This window comes from Microtus oregoni, unplaced genomic scaffold, assembly GCF_018167655.1.
Source record: "Microtus oregoni isolate MIOR12 unplaced genomic scaffold, Mior012 000073F_000, whole genome shotgun sequence".
In the NCBI taxonomy this organism is placed as follows: Eukaryota; Metazoa; Chordata; class Mammalia; order Rodentia; family Cricetidae; genus Microtus; species Microtus oregoni.
Window position 1 is genome coordinate 2,166,081 of NW_024543980.1, and position 20,093 is coordinate 2,186,173.

Genomic DNA, 20,093 nt, shown 5'->3' on the forward strand with positions numbered 1-20,093 from the left:
TAAAACACTGTATTTCACTCTCTGTTAACAAAACAAAACCCCCTTCCTGTCACCAGCCATGTTCCAGGTCACTCATGTTATTGCTCAAGATAAGATTGCAACTGTAGTCATAATGAAGTAAAACCCCAAACAGTTAGGGATACCCAATTGCCTACACTCTCAAATGGAGCATGATATGATCAATACTGTTGAGTTTGTTTTTTACTTATCATGTGTTAGAAATGAGAGAGTGGGGCAAGCTCTTAGGTAATCATTTATGGTGTTGTCATCTTTAAGAACCAAGTGTGCTTTCTAGAACAAACAACATACTGACCCAATCTATCCAAGTCACCGTGTTTGACCTACTACAAATGGCAAAAGAGATTCTAGAACATTTCCCAAAATAAAATTAAAACAGATTTCTTTCTTTGTATTTCTTTCTTCCCCAAGCTTGATAGGTGTTTCAGTTATGAACAAAAAGAGCTCTACAAATGTAAATATTTCCTTCTCCATAGTCAAACCTCTAAGAGAAGAAATAATCAAGATTTTGGTACACATCATTAGAAAAAATGCACACCAATGTTAAGTGGGTTTTTAATTGATCAAAAGGTATGAGGCCATTTCTAATTATTATTTGAAAACATTTTTCAGCTTTCAACTCTTAGATTTCCTAGCTGCCTTTGTATGAGATTTCCTGAGGCACAATCCCCAGAAGAGCATTGGTTCATCTTAACAGAAACTGCTCACAGCAGACATGTGGACAAAGGAATTGCCAGAAAATATTTCTCCGTGGCCCAGTGAAAAGAGACAACCAGTGTGTTCTTATGGAGAATCCCATCAACCTTTCTTAATGTTCATTTTGTGATTAAAGAGACATCTTGGTAAAGGAGAAAAGCCCAAATCTTCAAATTTGAACTGCAGTAGACTCTGTCCTTGCTCACCATTACCTCAAAACCACCACTGCTTGCTACCTTTGTTCCAGGGCAAGTACCATAGAAATGGCAGGAAAGCTTTATGTAATTAGAAAATTGGGGCCTGAGCAATTTCTTCTAACAAGGGCATATACATGCAACTCTACCTACTAATCAGAGAGCACTGGCCGCAAGATTATACTACACACTAATCTTAGTGCACTAACCGAAGATTTCAATTCTTCATTGCAAAGTCATTAAGAATATATTCTATAGCCTTCACTACAAGTCTTAAAACATGGTGTTGTTTTCTCAACTACCTAATTTTTGCAACAGATTTAAGAAACAAAAGAACCAATTTAGGGCTTTCCTCTGCACCCACAGTGCCATCTAGTGTATAAAAAATGACAGCTGTTCCACTTTAGCACCCTTGACTTTTATAACATCATACAGATCCTTTTTTGGAAACTCTGGATCAAGATTTAACTTTAAATTGCATCTCCCTGGTAGCTCACATAGGTTCACAAAGCCACAGAATAATACATGAAGTTGGCTGCCATTGGGTTGTCATCACCCCATTTACCCTGCCTATTTCAAGATATTCAGAAATGTTGAGCAAATAAAAAGGCACACCTTTTGTGCAAAGCATCTTCCCAAATGTATTTTCTAACTAAAATTTGGGTAGACACTGAAACACTCATGTCTTCCAAATATACTGATTCTTCTCATTCCAAATGACTTGTACACATGAATTGAATGCCCATCCATGACTGAGTAGATTCAAACAAACTTCAGAGAGATTGTGTATAGAAATGGAGTTTAATGATTCTATATGCCATTTCTGGTAGAAGCATTGTTGGTAAAAGGCACAAAATATCTCAACTTTCATCTCATGTGATCTAATATCCCACAGATAGAACCAGACTTTAGGAAATCCGAAGCTTATGTAATTTTGAAAAAAAAAGTTATTCAAGCCAAAGAATGCCAAATTACTAAGATAAATTAGGCCAGAGCCTTTGACTAGGACCTCCTATATAAAAGAAGAACCTTGAAAACTATGAAACCTTCCTTAGCTTCAAAGGAAATCCATCTCTGCTTGTAGTCAATACCTAGACTAAACAATTAGTGAATTACACCATCAGAACTCAAAGTTCTATTTCTCAACCATCCTTACTATCTCTACAGGGGGAGTGAAAGAACTAAACCTGGGAAGTCCATCAAGGCCACGTGGTAAGCCATACACAAGTTCTGTCTCTGCTGCTCGTTTCCTCAAGTAACCACTGACTTGTCCTCTGCCATGTTCTCTTCTTTCTATTCCTGAGAGTGCAGAGATGGCCAGAACTGACTACTGAAAATGAAAGGTGCTTTAAAATTATCTTAACCTTAGTCTCAATAGAAAGACTCAAAACCCTTGAGAATGAATGATTGTTACTGCTTTGGTTTTATCAATCACCAAAATCGATGATCAGAAATTGGTCCTATAAACTGGGTATAGTGCTACATGCGTTTAAATCCCAGTGCTGGGAGGCTGAGTCAGGAAGATTGCCATGAACATATGACCAGCTTGTGTTACATAGTGAGTACCTAGTCAGTCAGGACTACACAGCAAGACTGTTAGAGGAAAGCAGACAGAAGAGAGAGAGTAAAGAATGGGAGGAGAGAGTAGAAAGTAGAGAAAAATCTTATTAATAAATAACCTAAGGCGTAAATTCCTAGATAAGAATAGTTAAAATTCAGATATCTTGTCTTTTTACTGCCAAGAAAGACAAACTAGGCCCCTGGAACCTTTTAAAATCTTCATCTACAGGAAAAACCAACAATCTTTTACCTGCCCATCTATTTTTGTCCACGTCAACAATGAGGGAGTGGAATACTCCATCCTGTCAGGGAAGCCATCAGCAGCAAGATGGCCACACTGGCTGATGTAGACGTTAAAATGGACAAAGCTGTGTAAGACATCTATGAAATTACCATCTCCTTGGAATCTTAAAATGAATGAAAGAATCTCATCTTTCTATGGGACTGCTTTTTATCTAGAGGCTCAAATGTCTTTCAGAATTCTATCAAACCCTATACTTCTACACAAACAGAAAAGATAGCCATACATCTTCCTTGGATTGTGGCCAAATCTTTTTCTTTGTCTACCATTTTTTTCTTTCCTAAAATAAGTTGGAATGTTATTATGTAAGACAGAGATCTAAAGTACTAAGGCTGAATAATGCATTAGAGATTGCCCCTGGGGGCTAGGGAGATGGCTCAGTTGGCAAAGTTGCTACACAAGCATGAATATCTGAGTTCTCTACCGAGCATCTACTTAAAAAACAGGCAAGCATGACAACATCTGCCTATAATATCAACAATGGGGAGATTGGGTTTACTAGCCAGCCAGTCTAGCAGAACTGGTGAACTCCAGGTTCCATGAAAGTCTATGTCTCAAAATTATGGTAGAGAGCCATTGAGGAAGACACCCAACATTGATCTTTTGCTACCACATACAGACACATGCATCTACCAACAGGAACACACACACACACCTGCACACAGAGACAGAGAGGCAGACAGAGACAGATAGACAGACAGATAGAAACACACATACACACAAAGAACCTCTTCCAGGGTCATAGTTACTGGTGGCACTTTGTTCTGGTTTAGGCTTCAGTAACAGTAAAAAATAATATATAAAATTCTATCTTATCAATTTTTAAGACCACATGAATTACCAACAAAATTATCACCCTTATTATCACATTAATACTATTAAAATTGTTGTTAATGTTTATGTCAAATGTTACAGTACATGGAAAAGTTTCTCATCCTTATAAATATGTTGACCAATGTGTCATAGCCAGTAATGAAGAAAAATAAACATCACTTCTTTAATATTTTAAATGCCAGAAATAACTAATAACTAATTTAAGTAACAGGAAGTATATAAATTTAACTTCACAAAAGTCAGAAAAAAACAAATGTAAAGATTATTAGAAAATGTGAATCCACTTCTCCAGATTTCACTATGGATATACTCTATAGTCATTTGTAACATTAAGTATGGTATTAAAACTCAAAACATGTTTTGTAATAGTATTTGTTAAATTGGACATTTTAGCATGTTGTAAGAAGTATTAAAAAGTCAGTTTGACTATGAAATGCTTCCTAAATTTGTATTTCTATAATTTTCTGCTTTAAAATATGCTGCTGTGTTAACTTTGAAGGCTCAAAGTACATTTTTTACATAATATAATACAGTCTAGAGGGAACAAAGAAAAATGGACTAAAAGAAATTAAATACAAGGACAGATTGGTGGAATGGAGTAGAGAGAATTTAAAACCAATACATTTACCCAGAACAGCTAGGTTTGGGACATACCAGAAAATTCACACTACCTCATAAAATTCCCTGTAGAAGCTATGAAAGAAATGGATGAGTGACCAACTTCCTCTACTACAGCATTCATTTTTCCCTAATGTAAATACTGCATTCTCAAATTAAGCTGACAAACAGCCAAATTTTGAACTCAGTTTGGGAAATCACATGCTATCTTGGAGTTGTTATGATAATCTGTAATCTTTTACTACATCCTTTTATGAGGGTAATCTTTATGTGTATGTAATGGTTTTCTGTGAATCACCATCAAATATTCCATCTTCATTGAAGGTGTACTAATTCTAAACAGATATCTATACTCACTAATGGCAAATTCTTTTCCCCAATGATTTAAGGGCCACTAGAAACCTCCTGGATGATGGTTTATAATCTTCAAAATAAATATGTTCATTGTGTCTACTAAAGAGAACCAATTTTAGAAATTAAAGTGAAAGTACAGCCACCAAGTTGACTCTTGTCATACCCAGACATGTTCATCAATCTAGCATGCAGATGTGGTAGAACAATTTCCTTAATGAACCTGAAAGGAAAATCGGAAGTCCTTTCCATTCTAATTGCTTTGTGTGCTTTATGTAAGTAACATACCTTTTGACTTCAATTGTGAAGTCAAGGTATTTTCAAAATACATATCTTGGATTAATTCTGCAGCTTTATAAGCAAATATCTTTTAGCAGCTGTTGTTCCTTCCTCAGCATTCAAACAACTCAAAGAGAGCATAGTAACATACAGTATCAATATCAAGATTCTCTGTGTATTTTCCATCTTTACATGGCTTTATTTTAACCTCTAATTCTTTTATTTTTACTTTTACTTTTTGGCTTTTTGAGACAGGTTCTCTGTATCTTTGTCCTGGAACTCCCTCTGTAAACCAGGCTATCCTTGAACTCACAGAGATCCATCTGTCTCTACCTCCCAGGCTACTCTCTTTCTTTCTTTTCTTTTTTTTTCTTTACTCTGAGAACTTTAACCTTTAGTCTGTATATATTTTTAACACACTGTAAACCATTTAGAGGTTTTCATTCTCTTTGAATCTTTCTTTACTGTATATCTCTCTTTTTCTGACCACATGGGTCTTTAATTTGCTAAGGAATATGGAGAATTTTTTTTTTTTTTGCCACAACTCTATGGTGTTTCAAGGTCCTTGCCAGGAAGCAAGCTGCGACAGCGTATCCATCAGGACTGCCTGAACGAGTCAGAATTTTCCCTGGAAGGAAGGCCCAGAAAGCCGGCATTTTAAAACAGCAGCTTTTTTCCTGCTACAGCTGAAAACCAAAATGTTTAGTCTTTCCCAAGCTAACTCAGGCTTTCTGTGGATGCAGTTATCCACGTTGGGCACCATTCTGTAGCATGGAGGGGGCGGCTTGTTTGTTTGGGTTTCTGTTCTGCCTGTACCCCCAGCTGCTTAGTCCCAGAGAAAAATCACACAAAGATCTCTGTAAGTTATAAATCTGATGGGCACATTAGCTCTAGCCTCTCACTGGCTAACTCTCACATCTTGATTAACCCATTTTTCTGATCTATGTTAGCCATGTGGCTCAGTACCTTTTTTTCAGTGGGGCAGATCACATCCTGCTGCTTCAGTGATCTGGGCAGGAGTGGGAGGGATCAGCTTCCTCCTTCCCAGAATTCTCCTGTTCTCATTACATCATTTCTACTTCCTGTCTGGTTTTCCCTCCTATATTTCCTGCCTGGCCAATCCATGTTTACTTAAAACATGATTGACAGATTACAGATAATTCTCCCGCACCAAAAACCCCCACAAGAAACACAAAATGAAAAATGAGCAAAAATCAATAAGACAAAAAAACAGGTCAAAATGAAACAAAATATTAATGCACCTTATTTTTAAGAAGCTACAGGGGCTCAGCTTCATTTTATCACCCACAGAGCATGTTTAAGTGAATAAGCCATAGTTCAAAGAAGTATACATCAATTCTCCAGATATGTAGTACACACACCCAATTCAGCCCATCATGGATTTTTAAAAGCGCTGTATCAGTACTGGTCATGTATAGTCTCTTTTCCTGTCATTTTCCCATAAACAATAGCAAATATTTACATAGCATTTATATTGAATTAGGTATCACAAGTAATATAAAATTGATTTAAAGTAGCAAGGCACCTGCTTGTTACCCAAGTTACATAGGAGGCTAAGGAGGAAGTATTGGCAAGTTCAATGTCAGACTGAAAAATATGATGAAATCCTGTCTCAAATTGAACGAATGAATGAATGAATGAGTGAATGCATACATAAAACAGTATATAGGACAATGTGTATAGGTTTTTTGCAAATGATACATCATTTCAGTGAAAGTCTTAGGCATCTCTCAGAGGTAGCTATGAAGGAAGGGTTAGAATCAATTCCCTGCAGATACTGAAGGAGGATTACATAGAGTACTAGACACTATCACAATTCCAAACCCCATCCAGTTAGGTCACCAAATCCTGCCAGTTACAGCAGAAGCAGGTATATGGATCATGAGTACAGACAAGGTTTAGAAAGTACGTAGAAGTGGGAGTTTAATAAATGAAGGTTTCGATATTAGATTTTATAGCGCATCCTTTGCCTGCTTCTAGACTTTCATAATATTGCGTAATGTGGTTCAGGTCTCAGATCCCCTCTTCTAGACTACAAGCCTCTTCTATAACTCTGCATTACCTCTGGCCTACCACACTGACCTACACATAGTACGTACATAATAAATCACTAGTTTTCACTCAACTCAACTTCCTTGCCTGGAATGGAATTTATACCTATGGAAAGAGAAACAGGAAGCCTAGCTAGATCTCACCAGGAAATGCAAAGCTAACTGGCACAAGAGATTTCCCTAGAGAACTCAAGTGAATGTCGTCCATTGTGGTAAGCAAGAATTAAATGAAGAGAAGGGATCCAACACTTCTAGTTCAAGTGTTCTACCAGAATACCATACACTATAGAGAGAAAGAGGCTTCTAAAGGGAAATGGAAGCCACTAACATGAGGCAGTTTAATTCTTGGCTTTTTCTCTCTATCACATACCCTTGGACAACTGAGCTCAAAGGACCTCAGTTTTTTCACCTCTAACATGGAGACAATGACCCTGCTCCTAGAAGCCTGTTTTTAGGAATAGGAAAAGAACAAAAGGAAATCTTAAGTAGGGCATAAAGTGTTAAAAATATTTCCTAACCAGCGTGAGCATCACTTACCAACTCCATACTTTGTCCTATAATAGGTCTTGGTAAATTCATCACAGTCACAGAGGAGGACTGTCCTTCCCCACACATTGATGGTGGCACCTATTTTCAGGTCTCGATCTGTGTAAAACTCTTGCTCTACTTTTCCTAGCTGATAATCAGAGGAAAAATAGCATTAGCCCCATGAATCTGCCCAAGAATACATGCCTTTTCCCAAGAAAAAAATTAAAATTGTTATAATTATACTGGACTTCCCTGTCAGTACCCTGTCCCTTTAAGAGATAAGCTCTGCCCACTCCCAATCTCTCCCTTCCTGCCATTGCTCTCTTTGCTTTCTCCCTCTCTTCATGCCCTTCCTGTGAAGACGCAGCTCTCTGCCTCCTTCTCCCCTCTCTCTTTCTTTCTCTTTCTCTTTCTCTCTATCTTCCTCCATTCCCTTCCTCCCCCTTTAATAAAACTTCACACTCTGTCTCCATCGCATGTATTCTGTTTCTCACATGGTCTCCTACCCACCATGGGACTCACCAAGGTCTCTCTTGAGCAAAATCTTTCAAAAAGTCACCTTATGATTTTTGTAATCATCATTTACAACTAAATTTTAAAATCAAATCAACTCTAAGAATTAATTTTTTATCTTTTTGTGCCTATGTGTGATGCATTGTGTATGTACATGTGTGTTCATGTGCATGATTCATGTTGAATTTAGATGTACACATGCCACAGATCGTGCATGGAAGTCAGAGGACAACCTTAGGTGATGATGCTTACCTTCCATCTCCTTTGAAACAGGATCTCTTTGTTGTTAGGCACTGTGTATGCCACACTAGCTAGCCTTTGAGCAGCTGAGGACTCCCCAGTTTCCCATATCACTCATCAGAGTACTGGGATTACAGATGAACTTGACCATGCCTAAATTTACATCTGTTCTGGGGAGGGGCCCATACTTAGGTCTTTACATTTGCACAGCAAGCACTTTCCCCTCCCAGGCATCTTTTCAGGATTATTTTAACATTGTAGTGCTTGCACAAGCAATGCAATTTAATGCATATATTTCTATATGCATTTAAATAAGCTTATTATTAACAAAGCGCAATAGAATGAATATAATTATATATTTCTTGATTTCATTCATTAGCTCACAAGGCAAGACTATACAATTCACCCCAACATCCAGATTTCTCAGACATCACATAGGAATCAGTAGCAAAACCCCAGACTTCTCACCTGGTATTTATCCAAGAGATAGCCATCTGCTCGCCATTCTGACAAGCCCCCATACACATTGAGGACTGCTCGGTCTGTTATCTGGCCTGGTTGAAATATTCCAGGTGGGCCATACTGTAAGATAAAATCCAAACATGGTACATGTCTCCAGATACAGAGATGGTGGAGTCCCAGGATACATGCCAGAAATGGGCACAGCACAGCTCTATTCTAACATCTGTGAGAAGCCAGTCTATCCACCTCTTGTTCTACTACCACATGTCCTTCACAGTCCTGATAAATAGACATTTTTTTTCAAATACCTCTATCCTATAGGTTTTCATCTTTTTTTGTTCTTTTGTTTTTGAGACAAGGTCTCACGTAGAAAAGGATGACTTCAAACTCAAAGTATCTTAGGATGACCTTGAACTCCCGATCTTTCTTTACCTCTCACCTGATAGGATTATAGGCACCACAGCCAACCTTCCATCCTGCAAGTAGCTATCTGTTTAGTTCTCCATTAAATGACCAGACATATGGAGATGTCTGGTCAGACTCAATCCATTGTCTGCTTCCATTTCCAGACTTGACCAAAATATACACCATGAACTCAGGCCACTTTCAATATTTTTCCAATTGTTGTACAGGCAGTCATCCTTTTTTGCTTGTTTGTTTTTGTTTTTGCTTTTTTTTTATGGTTTTTTTGGTTTTTGATACAGGGTTTCTTTGTAGCTTTGGGGCCCGTCCTGGAACTAGCTCTTGTAGACCAGGCTGGTTTCAAACTCACAGAGATCTGCCACCACCGCCCGGCGGCAGTCATCTTTTTTATCCCCTAAGTGCAAACATCTCCAAGGAAGAAGGTCTAGCTCCTCACCACCTCTCTTTGTTCTGTCTAACAGGCTATCCAGTCCTGAGTGTAGGAAATGGAGTACAGCTGGCAGCCTAAATTGTTCTCAGAACTTCAGCTTCTTAACTCTCTTGCCTCTGCAGCATTACTTACTCCTTGCTTTGAGAGCCAAGGGTACACCCATCCCTTCTGGATTTCACCCCAGTGAGAATCTATCCTCTACAAAGCAGGACATAATCCATTTTCTTTTTCATTATAGCTCAAGAAGTGGCACACAGAACTCAACAAATATTTTTTGAATAAGTAAATAAAATGAAGCTACTGATTGCAAGACATACTACAAATGTCAGGCGCATCATTATTTCATATTTAACCTATTTTTCAAAGACATTCTAATAAGAGATTTCCCTGGCTTTTCCTGGAGGCCTGCTGTGCATATTCTAGAGCTCCCTCAGGGACAAATTCTACCTCTTCCCCCCAGCCTTGAAGAAACACAGCAGGACTTCTGGCAGTAGGCACAGACAATGGGTGAGCCTCCTGTGAGGACTGAATGGCAGCGGTTGTTTGCTTAAGAAACAAGTGCTCCTAGTAACCTTTTTAGAAAGAGCAAGAATGAAGTTTAAATATTTTATCCAAATCAGAAATAAAATGCAACAAAGACCTGTGAAAAGTAGCTTCGGTTCTCTGTAACCTGATAGGTATTAAGAAATGGGTCCTCAGAGAGTGGCTTTCAATATATCATCTCATTTAAGCCTTCTAGTTATGGAAGCTCTGCTATCTGCATTTTAAAGGTGTGGGAATATATGTTCAGAGAGGTTAAGTGGCTTGCCCATGCTCACATGGCTATCAATAGACAAATCCATAAGTCTAATTCCGGTCTGTCTCGGTGTCATTACTGCTGTGCCAGTTCCCTTCCTTCTCAAATTCTGACAAGTGTTTGTAGAAACAAGCCTGACAAAACTTTTTCATAGTAAAGAAAATGCCAAGGTCATCATTGTGGTGGTGGCTGGCTACTTGGTGGCTAGTCACTATACTTAGAATTGTGATTCACTTCTTTTGCATATTGTGTGTATGTTACAGTACACACATGTATGTACGTGTATGTATTCACACCATGATCAATCCCATGGGGTCTCCTTGGTAGGATGCAGGATGGCAATGTCCCACTCAAAGCCAATCAATTAACTTCAAGAGTATTCCAAATTTCTTATTACTAATTGCTGTGAATTCAACAACAACAAAAGTTTATTCATTTCCTTGTAAGTGTGCTGGCTAGCTAGCTTTTTCCCGTGGGGGGGGGGGGGGGTGTTTGTCCTTCATTTGTTTTTGTCAATTTGGCACAAGCTAGGGTCATCTGAGAAAGGGAATTCTCAATTGTGAAAAGCCTCCATCACATGGGCTTGTGGGCAAGCCTGTAAGGCATTTTCTTGATAGATGATTGATATGGGAGAACCTAGCTCACTGTGGCCAGTGCACCCCTGAGTAAGTGATCCTGGGTGATACAAGAAAATAATTTAAGCAAGCCATAAAGGGCAAATGAATAAGCAACACTCCTGCATGTCTCCTGCAACAGCTCCTACCTCCAGATACCTGCCCTTCATGAGTTCCTTCCCTGACTTCTCTCAGTGATGAACTGTGATGTGAAACTGTAAGCTAGAAAAAAGTCCCTTCCCCCATAAGCTGCTTTTGGTCATGATGTTTTAGCACAGCAACAGAAGCCATAACTTAGCCAAGTAGCATACAGTAACTGTGTCACATGAGCCATCACACAACATTCCAAACAATGAATGACAAGTCTCTTGATCCACAGACATCCTCAAACTGCTTACCTTGGGCAGCTTGCTCCTCCGAAGGAATGATGACATAGCATCCCGGCCTGAGTTAATTGACAGTAATTCTCTGATTTCAATAGTATCGTCAGACAGGAAGTAATGTAGGACTAATTCTCTACGGTCACCAAACAGTGAGTGTGAGTCATCCCACAGGCAGAAGAAACGCAAAACCTTTCCATCAAACTGAAGGAACCGTTTCAGGGTGTCAAAGGACTGATAAGGGCGAAAGGGATCCACAAACTCTAATGTCTACAAATGGAAAAAAAAAATGTCAGAAATACTGCAGGGTTTATATAGTCATTTCTGGGAGGCAAACAATAATACAAAGATAATTTTTTTCTGTAGACTATTTTGCCATACTTTCTAAAAGATTTAACTAAATATTATAATGTACAGATATATGGATCCAGGCGTACAGATATATGTACTCACAGTCAATTTTAACCTTAAGAATATAGACAAACATTGGAAAGCTTTTCATACCTTGTTGAAGATTATTTTAACATACCAAACTATATTCCTGGGCTATGTTTGAAGCTGACTTTTCTCAAAGACTTACAACTTTATTATGAATAGACAAACCCAATCTATGGTGACAGAAACCAGAAGAGTAATCATTTCTGTGTAGGGATAAAACAAGAAAGGGCAATATCTGGGGATTTGAAAAGAAAAGTGAACAAAGGAATATTATGAAATTATGGGAAATATTCTGTATCTTTTCTTTGGGGCCATGCTGATGATTTAACCCAGTCTTATACATGTTGGAGAAATGTTCTACTAGTGAGCTACGTCCCTAACCCCAAATATTTTACATCTTAAAATTTTCATTTTGGTTACTTGGTTGTACACTTTCCAAATTACTGACTTGCACTGATTTAAAATCTTGATACTCACTCCTAAACTGATTGTATATTAATTTTTAAAATGTGTCTTTTGACCAGAAATTCCCCGTGTGTGTGTATGTGTGTTGTGCATGTTTCTCATTTGCTTATATTTTTTGCGAAGAGGAAGAAATGTATTTATGGTTTAATTTTGCACGAAAACTTCAGATATCCAAGAAACAGAAGCCCAGTGGAAATAGGAGCAGAGCAAATGGAGAACTACTAAGAGCCCACATAGAAACCCTCTTTGCCTGGACTCTGCTTTAGAGACACTGAATTCCATGGTCTTCTTGGTGCATCTTTTCTTCGATTTGTAACCTCTTAGCCCTGTCTTGGAGTATAGCCACCTCCATCCTAACTGGTATAAGCAAATGATATTGTTATGTAAGGAAAAATTCACTTGAGAAGTGTTATTATTTGAATTGAATTATATAATTGTTTTGTAAAACTTGAAATATTGTACCTATCTAGAACAGCCTAGGTACAAGCTTATCCCAAGAGGAAAACACAACAGCTTTATAGAGGATCTTCAAGCTTTATCCTTATTATTTAAATGAAATTATGGAGCTTCTGTCTTCATTCATTAAAATGCTTTCAATGTATAAGATTGTTAAGAAAAGCATTACTGATCATATACCATTCAGTTTAATGACGTTATTTAACTTCACATATCAAGGTAGCAAACACTTAAAAACTAAATCTAAATCCATAAAATTCTATTTAAAAAACTCTTATTAAAGTCTTAATTTTCCTAGATTCCTATATTTATTGAAGAGTTTTCTTTGCCCTAATGGAATGCTAAAATGGTTCTTGCAGTCTGGAAAGAAATTTTTTAAAACATTTGCTTGTCCTTGTTCTATTTTGAATTCCTGGCACCAACTTTTTCTTCTTTAGAAATCTTTACAATTTGACAATGTTTTGTGAAACTCATATAATAAATATGATTCTCAATCACTACTGTGCAATAATAACAGTTGGTAAATGCATACAGCTATAAGCAAGGAGCAGTGACTCTGGATCTTTTTCCTTCAGATTCTCTCTGGGACATCTAAAGACTTTGTATTCATCATCCAGGACATATACAAGACGTAAAAGTGAGTCCAAACTTACAAATCTCCTTTTACAGTGGTACAAAGTCATTTTATCTTAGACATTCCAGGAGTAATAATACATATACTTTACAGGAGGACTGTATGCCTACATCATCAAAGAATAATTCCACTGAGGCTAAGACGCAGGTGCAGGGGGATGATCCTATATGTAGTTTTGAATGAGAGATAAAAACAGAATCAAAGGAGAATTTCATTGAAAATTTTGTTTTCTGAAAGGAAATGGATTCTACGGTTTGGAAACAATAAAATTCAGAGCAAACTAATTACTGGAAACAGCAATGAGAACGATAGTTGTGCTTGAGTGGAGAGAAAGGCCTATTAGAAAGTGTATAAGGGGATTTTCTGGGAGGGGGGGTAAGGAACTACTCATCATCAGAGTTTAAATACAAGTTAAGACTCACTCTTAAGTATAGTTAATGCCAGTATATTTGGCCATGTGCAGTTATATGTCAACAACAACAAAATGTAGTGAGGGGTGGTAGTATACAACTGTAATCCCAGCATTTAAGAATCAGGAGTAAAGTGAGTTCAAGGTCAGCCCGAGTTACACAGTGAATTCAATCTAGTCTGTGCTATTATAGTGACAATCCCTCTCAAGAATCTGTAAATGAATAAATATAAAAGGTAAAAATAAAAAGGGAAACAAATGATAATAATGAAAATCAAGGTAAGAATCTAGAGATTTCCATTCTAGTCCCAATAAGGAGTCTGATTAGGTATGTGACCTAACCAGTGATACTTCTTTTTTTGTGTATGCAAAGCCTTCTGGGTATTCAAAGACTTCTGGGAAATAGAAAACTAGGGTCAAGGGACTCTTTGCTCCTTACAATAGAATCAGATTTTTTTTTTAGAATCAGATTTTTAAATGCAATTATGTTTTATAACAGAGAAAAATAAAAATCATGGCTACTTCACTCTTTGAGAATATTTCACCATCAATCTCACAGGGTTCCAAGGAGAAAGAAAGTGTTTAAGTTTTGGTTTATTTGATCAGTAGGCACAGAAGAAAGATTTTTCCCAGCCAGAAGGAGGCGACTAAAACCAGAAAGCACAAGCAGAAAAAAAAATGTAGATTCAATTCATATACTATTGGTGACCACAAAGCTAATTATGGGCACCTAGACATTACCTCACCTAAGCAGCTCACTAAATACTCCTATAGCTAAAAAGGGGGCTCCAAAAGAGAACTGGAGGTGAGGGTGAAGGGAGTCAGCAAGGAGGGGTTGGGGTGGGGGGTCATTCCTGCTCTGCAACCACCATTCAGTCTTCCTTTCTATCCAAAGAAAAAGATATAACTACAGTTTCCAATGTTCTTCTGTGTCTGCAACAAGAGTGCCAGCACTCGTTCGCCTGGTCACAAGAAGTCACAAATGTGCCACTTCTCACCTCTCTTCGCATCTTCATGTAGGGATCTACTGGGCGCGGTAATGGAGGATTCAGTTTGATTCCTACTTTCTTCAAAAAGTTCTTTGTGAATTTATCGCAATCATAAATCCTGAATCTGCGCCCATAGAAGACAACATCTGTGTTGATATTGAAGTGAAACACATTATAAAACTGATCCTCATCAGGAGGTGGGAGCGCAATCCGATGGCGTTTGATAGAAGTGCCTGGGGGAATAAATAACACAGTTTTTTAAACCATGTGGCTAGTAGGAAGTTACAGTGGATCTCAGCAACAGCCCTCCAGGCGTCTCTACAGTGGGGTAGTAGGTAAGGAGCCATATTTCTAGGAGGCAACTTTATACATTCAAATTCAAGTAAAAGTAAACCAATACTTTTTAGGTCCAGAGTTCTCTGACCAGTCTGATAATGAGATTTGAGCTTCCTAAGTGTTGTTAGGGAAACATTTATATAAACCATAAAGACTGGAGGACAAGAATGGATATAAAAGAGGGGTGGAGTTAGCACAGTGAGCAAAAATGCCACTCTGCCATGTACCTCTCCTACAATAAATAGGCTTTCTTTTAGTTACCAGATAGAGCTCAATGAATTCAACTAAACAAGGCATTAGGGTCCAAAACTAAAGTGCTCCTAAAAAGCCAATGCTTGGTTCAAAATCCAATAAATAAGCAAATAAACTAATAAGCTTTAGTTTATATTTATTTATAGCTTCAATAAGCATGAATGACTTTATGCAGCTTGAAAGCTTCATAGAATCCTTTCTCATCTAGAAACTTATTCTTCCTTCCTCCATTACCTCTGCCTATCTGCATCCAACTACCTCCATCAAATAAGGAATGCTAGAGACTTCATGGTTTCAGCCAGTACTCTGGGTCATGGGTTCTTGATTTTATCACGTTTCATAAACAACCCTATGTTGTTCATTCTCTCCTGGTAGAGACAAGGAGATAGTTTGCTGTTCGTTGTTCAACAGAGGAAAGCAGCAGCAAAAAGGACCATCCCTTTTTGAGCCAGTTCCCCAAGTCCCAGTTTGCAAGTTCCCCTTGAGAGATAGAATGAGGATGAGCTTGCCTCTGCAAACACAAGTGGCACAGAATAGAAAACCTAAAACTCCTGTGAGCACTTAGTAGTCTTACTAGACTAAATAAAAACCATGTCTGCCTTTTGTGTTGCAGGGAAGCACTGCCTCTATCTTCCAAGGCTATAAGCCGACCTGCACTAGAAAGCAAGGCCATTTCTGTCTTTCTAAAGCTGTCTATGCATATAAACAGCCTTGAAGAGCAAGCTCCAAGCAAAGAGCAGTATGACAAGATGTACTGAACTGGAAACCACTCATGCAGAGTTGTCTCTCAATATGTGTAACTGACTTAGGCCTGAGAATCTACCCTCAGGGCAAAGGGAAAAAGAACCAAAGCACACCAAATTGCTAATGGTCCAGTAACACATGGCTTTGTGTGACCTCAGTATGGAAAGATTTTAATATAAAGATGTCAATTTACCTTCTTTTATTGACAATACTGCCTTTTCTCAAAGTTTAGAAATACTTAAAACTTACTCATTCTTGTTCATTAAAGAACAGCTAATGAACAATCTTTATGTGCCAGGAACTGTGTTGGGCACTATTCCATTACTCCATTTATCTTTTCAGTTTGTTGAGGAGAAATTAAGTAAAATCATTTTCCTCTTTCTTTGTAGCAATTTTTAATTACTTGGTACATTAAATTAAAACAATAAAACTATAAAATTAGAACTGGCATAGACTATTTTTAAATGTACTACATAAAAGATGATATAATTTTACTGCAAAGAATTATACTTCAATTAGCCTTTAATTCATGCCATTGAAAACAGTATGCAAATTATTTAAGCATTCAAGGTTAGACATTTAGAACAAATTGCATACTTAAAATCTATAAAAGGGTGGGTATTTCAAATATTTCCAGGAACTATTATATGTCTCTTTAAAAATACTAGCATTCTGGCAGGTTATTAAACACTCAACAATCTGGAACTTCTTCAAAACTTTCCTCTATGGAACTAGGGAAATGGCTCAGTGGATAAACCACTTGTTCCACCGATGTGGGGATCAGAGTCAGGCTCCCAGAACTCACATAAATGGCTGGCAGCAGTGGCAGCTGCCTGGAATGCCAGAACTCAAGAAGTGAGACAGATACGCCAGGCAAACTGGCTAGATTAGACCAAATCTGTGAGCTGTGGGTTCAGTGAGAGAGCCTGCCTCAAGAACTAGAGAGCGCTCAGGAAGACACCTGGCACTGACTTCACCCCAAATACACACACACGTGCCTGCACATACACTTGCACACACATGTGCATGCACAAACACTTGCACACACAGACATACACACACTATATATGTGTGTAAATTTGTGTGTTGTGCACACACAAATGCAAAACTTACACCTGTACTGTGATGATTTGAATAATAAATGTCCCCCATCGCTTTGGGCATTTAAATACTGGGTCCCCAAATGATGGCATTATTTGGGATATTTAGAAAGTGTGGCCTTGTTGAAGAAAGTATGTTACTGAAGGCAGGCTTTGAGTTAATTCTGCTTTGTGCTTGCTGTTCAAGATGTGAGCCCTCAGCTTCCTTCCTGCTGCCTTTCCTTCACTCCACCCTCATGAACTCTCTCTGGAACTATAAGCTCAAATAAACCTTTCTTCTATAGCTGTTTTGGTCATTGTATTTTATCTCAGCAATAAAATAGTAAGTAATGAATATATTACAATTTTTACTTCATTATAAAAATTCAAATAAGCTATGTTTTTAAGTATGACTCTGAATAGGAATATTATCACTTTCAAGGTATGAAGTAGACTATAGTGCTTCTAAATAATAATAACCACAATAACCATCATAGTCCTAGAATAGACTTCCACTGATAGTTTCTCATCTAATCCTCCACTGAGACAGACAGTAAATGAAGCATCAATATTCACTTCATATAAGAGGAACTAAAGCGAAGAATGTTGAAGTGTCTAGCCCAATGCTATAACCCTAATGAATGAGAGAAAAGCATTTTGAACTTTAGATACCAGACTCACAAAACACTATTATTTTCCACAGTTTTCATCCAGAAAGTACTTATGTGAAGGAAAAGAAGAAGATCCATAAGCAAAATTGAATAAAAATGGGCTAGAGAGATGCCAGCCATAAGGAAAAGAAGAGAAATTGATGGTGGAGATGCTCTTTCAAAGCAGCCTGCCCACTCCACCCCCTTATAAGGGTGAATTTCCAGAACCATTCACCTGCCTACTGTAACAATCCCTTAATCACAGCATTTCCACCCCTTCAGAGCCTGCATCTCAGACCTCTCAGCTTCCTTATCTCAGCATCCAATAGATTCTGTTACTTTTGAAAAGTAACAGAAAATAGTCTTGACTATCTATGGGCTGGAAACAGAGTGGGTCTACTAAGAAACAAGAAGAAAATACTAACAATAAAATCTAATGTCACAATACTGCTTGAATCAGAAATCCTTTGTGGACCATTTGAAATGTATGCGATCTCTCAACTGTAGCTCTAGGAATTGTGACAACTAGCTATTGGGATTTGCATGTTTATTGTTTTCCATGATAAATGTCAAGAACTCTACCAGTGAGAGTTTGCTCTAGAATACCAAAGAAATGGGCAGGATGCCATGCCTTTGACACATATTGAAGAGCAGTTGAACTCATGAAGGTAAATAAATAAAAATGTCTCTCTCTCTCTCACACACACACAAAGAAGAAATGAAAGCACCATTTCTGTCCTAATTTTTCTGGTGTTTATCTTTCCAGCTGTCCCATAAACTAGCTGGAACATACATCCAGGCATCAAGTGCTTGCCTTCCAGTTCCTCCTCATCTCCTCTCCATTTCAATATTTTAAAAGTTATTGCCCTGCTATCTGACTATGCTATGCAAGCCTTAACTTTCTAACAGTTCCCTATGGTGTAGATCAAACTGACCATATATCCATTTAGGTTTAACATGTATCCATGCCATTCAGCTAGGACCTGCCTTAAATTTTGCTCATAACACAAAATTCAGCTTTGTAGAATTTACCTTTCAGAATTAAATATCTGACATTTATTTCAATTGTAAGTATATCTACTTTATTTCAGTAACATTGCACACCAAGGGTGAATAAGAAAATACTTAAGTGAATGAATATAAAAATGGAATTACACTTGTCGCTGTGTCTACTAAATTTATATCCAGTGATCAGATATGGTAAAGCATCATTCCTTTCTCTTGCATTCACTTTGCTCATCCACTTAAGTGACTATTCCAGGTTTACTGTTATTTTTCTAAAATATCACCTTTAGAGTATGAGTTTTACAAGAATAACTTTTTCATATGCTGATACATACCTAGCAATGAATGAACAAAATGTTAAATATCCCACATCTTTGAAAAGAATGAGAAATAACCTAATAAACATACGCAAGTCCCCATTACCCACTTCATTAGTACAAAAATACAGCCTGTACTGATGAGGGAGGGGGACTTGATCGGGGGAGGGGGAGGGAAATGGGAGGTGGTGGCGGGGAGGAGGCAGAAATTTTTAATAAATAAATAAATAAATAAATTTTTTAAAAAAGGAAAAAAAGATGTAAAAAAAAAACAAAAAAAACAAAAAATATAGCCTGCTAAATTCTGTAACATCCTCTTGCATTGCTACCTTTGTGCCTACTTGTCATTACACATTCTCTGATCCATTCCCAAATATCTCCCAATGTCTTATCCCAGCACTTTCCCACACATTTAATTCATGTTATCCTTCTAGACTGTGTGTTGTGGAATATTATTTTCAGGTATGTGACTTTTGTTTATGCTGAATTGATTAACTGTGAAACTGTGATTCTTTGCTTGTCTAAAATACCTGATGGTCCTAATAAAGAGCTGAACAGCCAATAGTGAGGCAGAAGCAAGGATAGGCAGAGCTGGTAGGCAGAGAGTATAAATAGGAGTAATCTGGGAAGAGGAAGAACAAGAAGAGGAGGACATCAGGGGCCAGCCACCCAGCTATACAGCAAGCCATGGAGAAAGAAGCAAAGAAAGGTATACATGTAGTGATAGGTCCCGCCCCTTGGGGGGCGTGTTCGCCTCAGGCTAATGTCTGCCTATAAATTTGGCAAGCATGCTCCCAGCTGTTGCTTCTGCTTTCCTGGTCTCCGCTGGAACTAGCTCTGTAGACCAGGCTGGTCTCGAACTCACAGAGATCCGCCTGCCTCTGCCTCCTGAGTGCTGGGATTAAAGGCGTGCACCACCACAGCCTGGTCTACAGAGTTACTTCAGGTCAAAGATACAGAGAACCTATCTCAAAAAGCAAAAAGTTAAAAGTAAAAATAAACAAAATAGA

At 37.9% G+C, this 20,093-nt stretch overlaps 1 protein-coding gene across 1 annotated transcript in view; it reads right to left on the bottom strand.

The window, feature by feature from the left end:
* Window positions 1–20,093, bottom strand: part of LOC121441046 (EF-hand domain-containing family member C2) — a 155,987-nt gene that overhangs the window by 82,607 nt on the left and 53,287 nt on the right. Inside the window, exons 4-7 of the mRNA XM_041642184.1 lie at window positions 14,710–14,933; window positions 11,328–11,579; window positions 8,673–8,786; window positions 7,461–7,599 (exon numbers count right to left, since the gene is read on the bottom strand). Coding sequence (XP_041498118.1) covers window positions 7,461–7,599; window positions 8,673–8,786; window positions 11,328–11,579; window positions 14,710–14,933 — 729 coding nt within the window. The remainder of the gene's footprint in view (window positions 1–7,460; window positions 7,600–8,672; window positions 8,787–11,327; window positions 11,580–14,709; window positions 14,934–20,093) is intronic.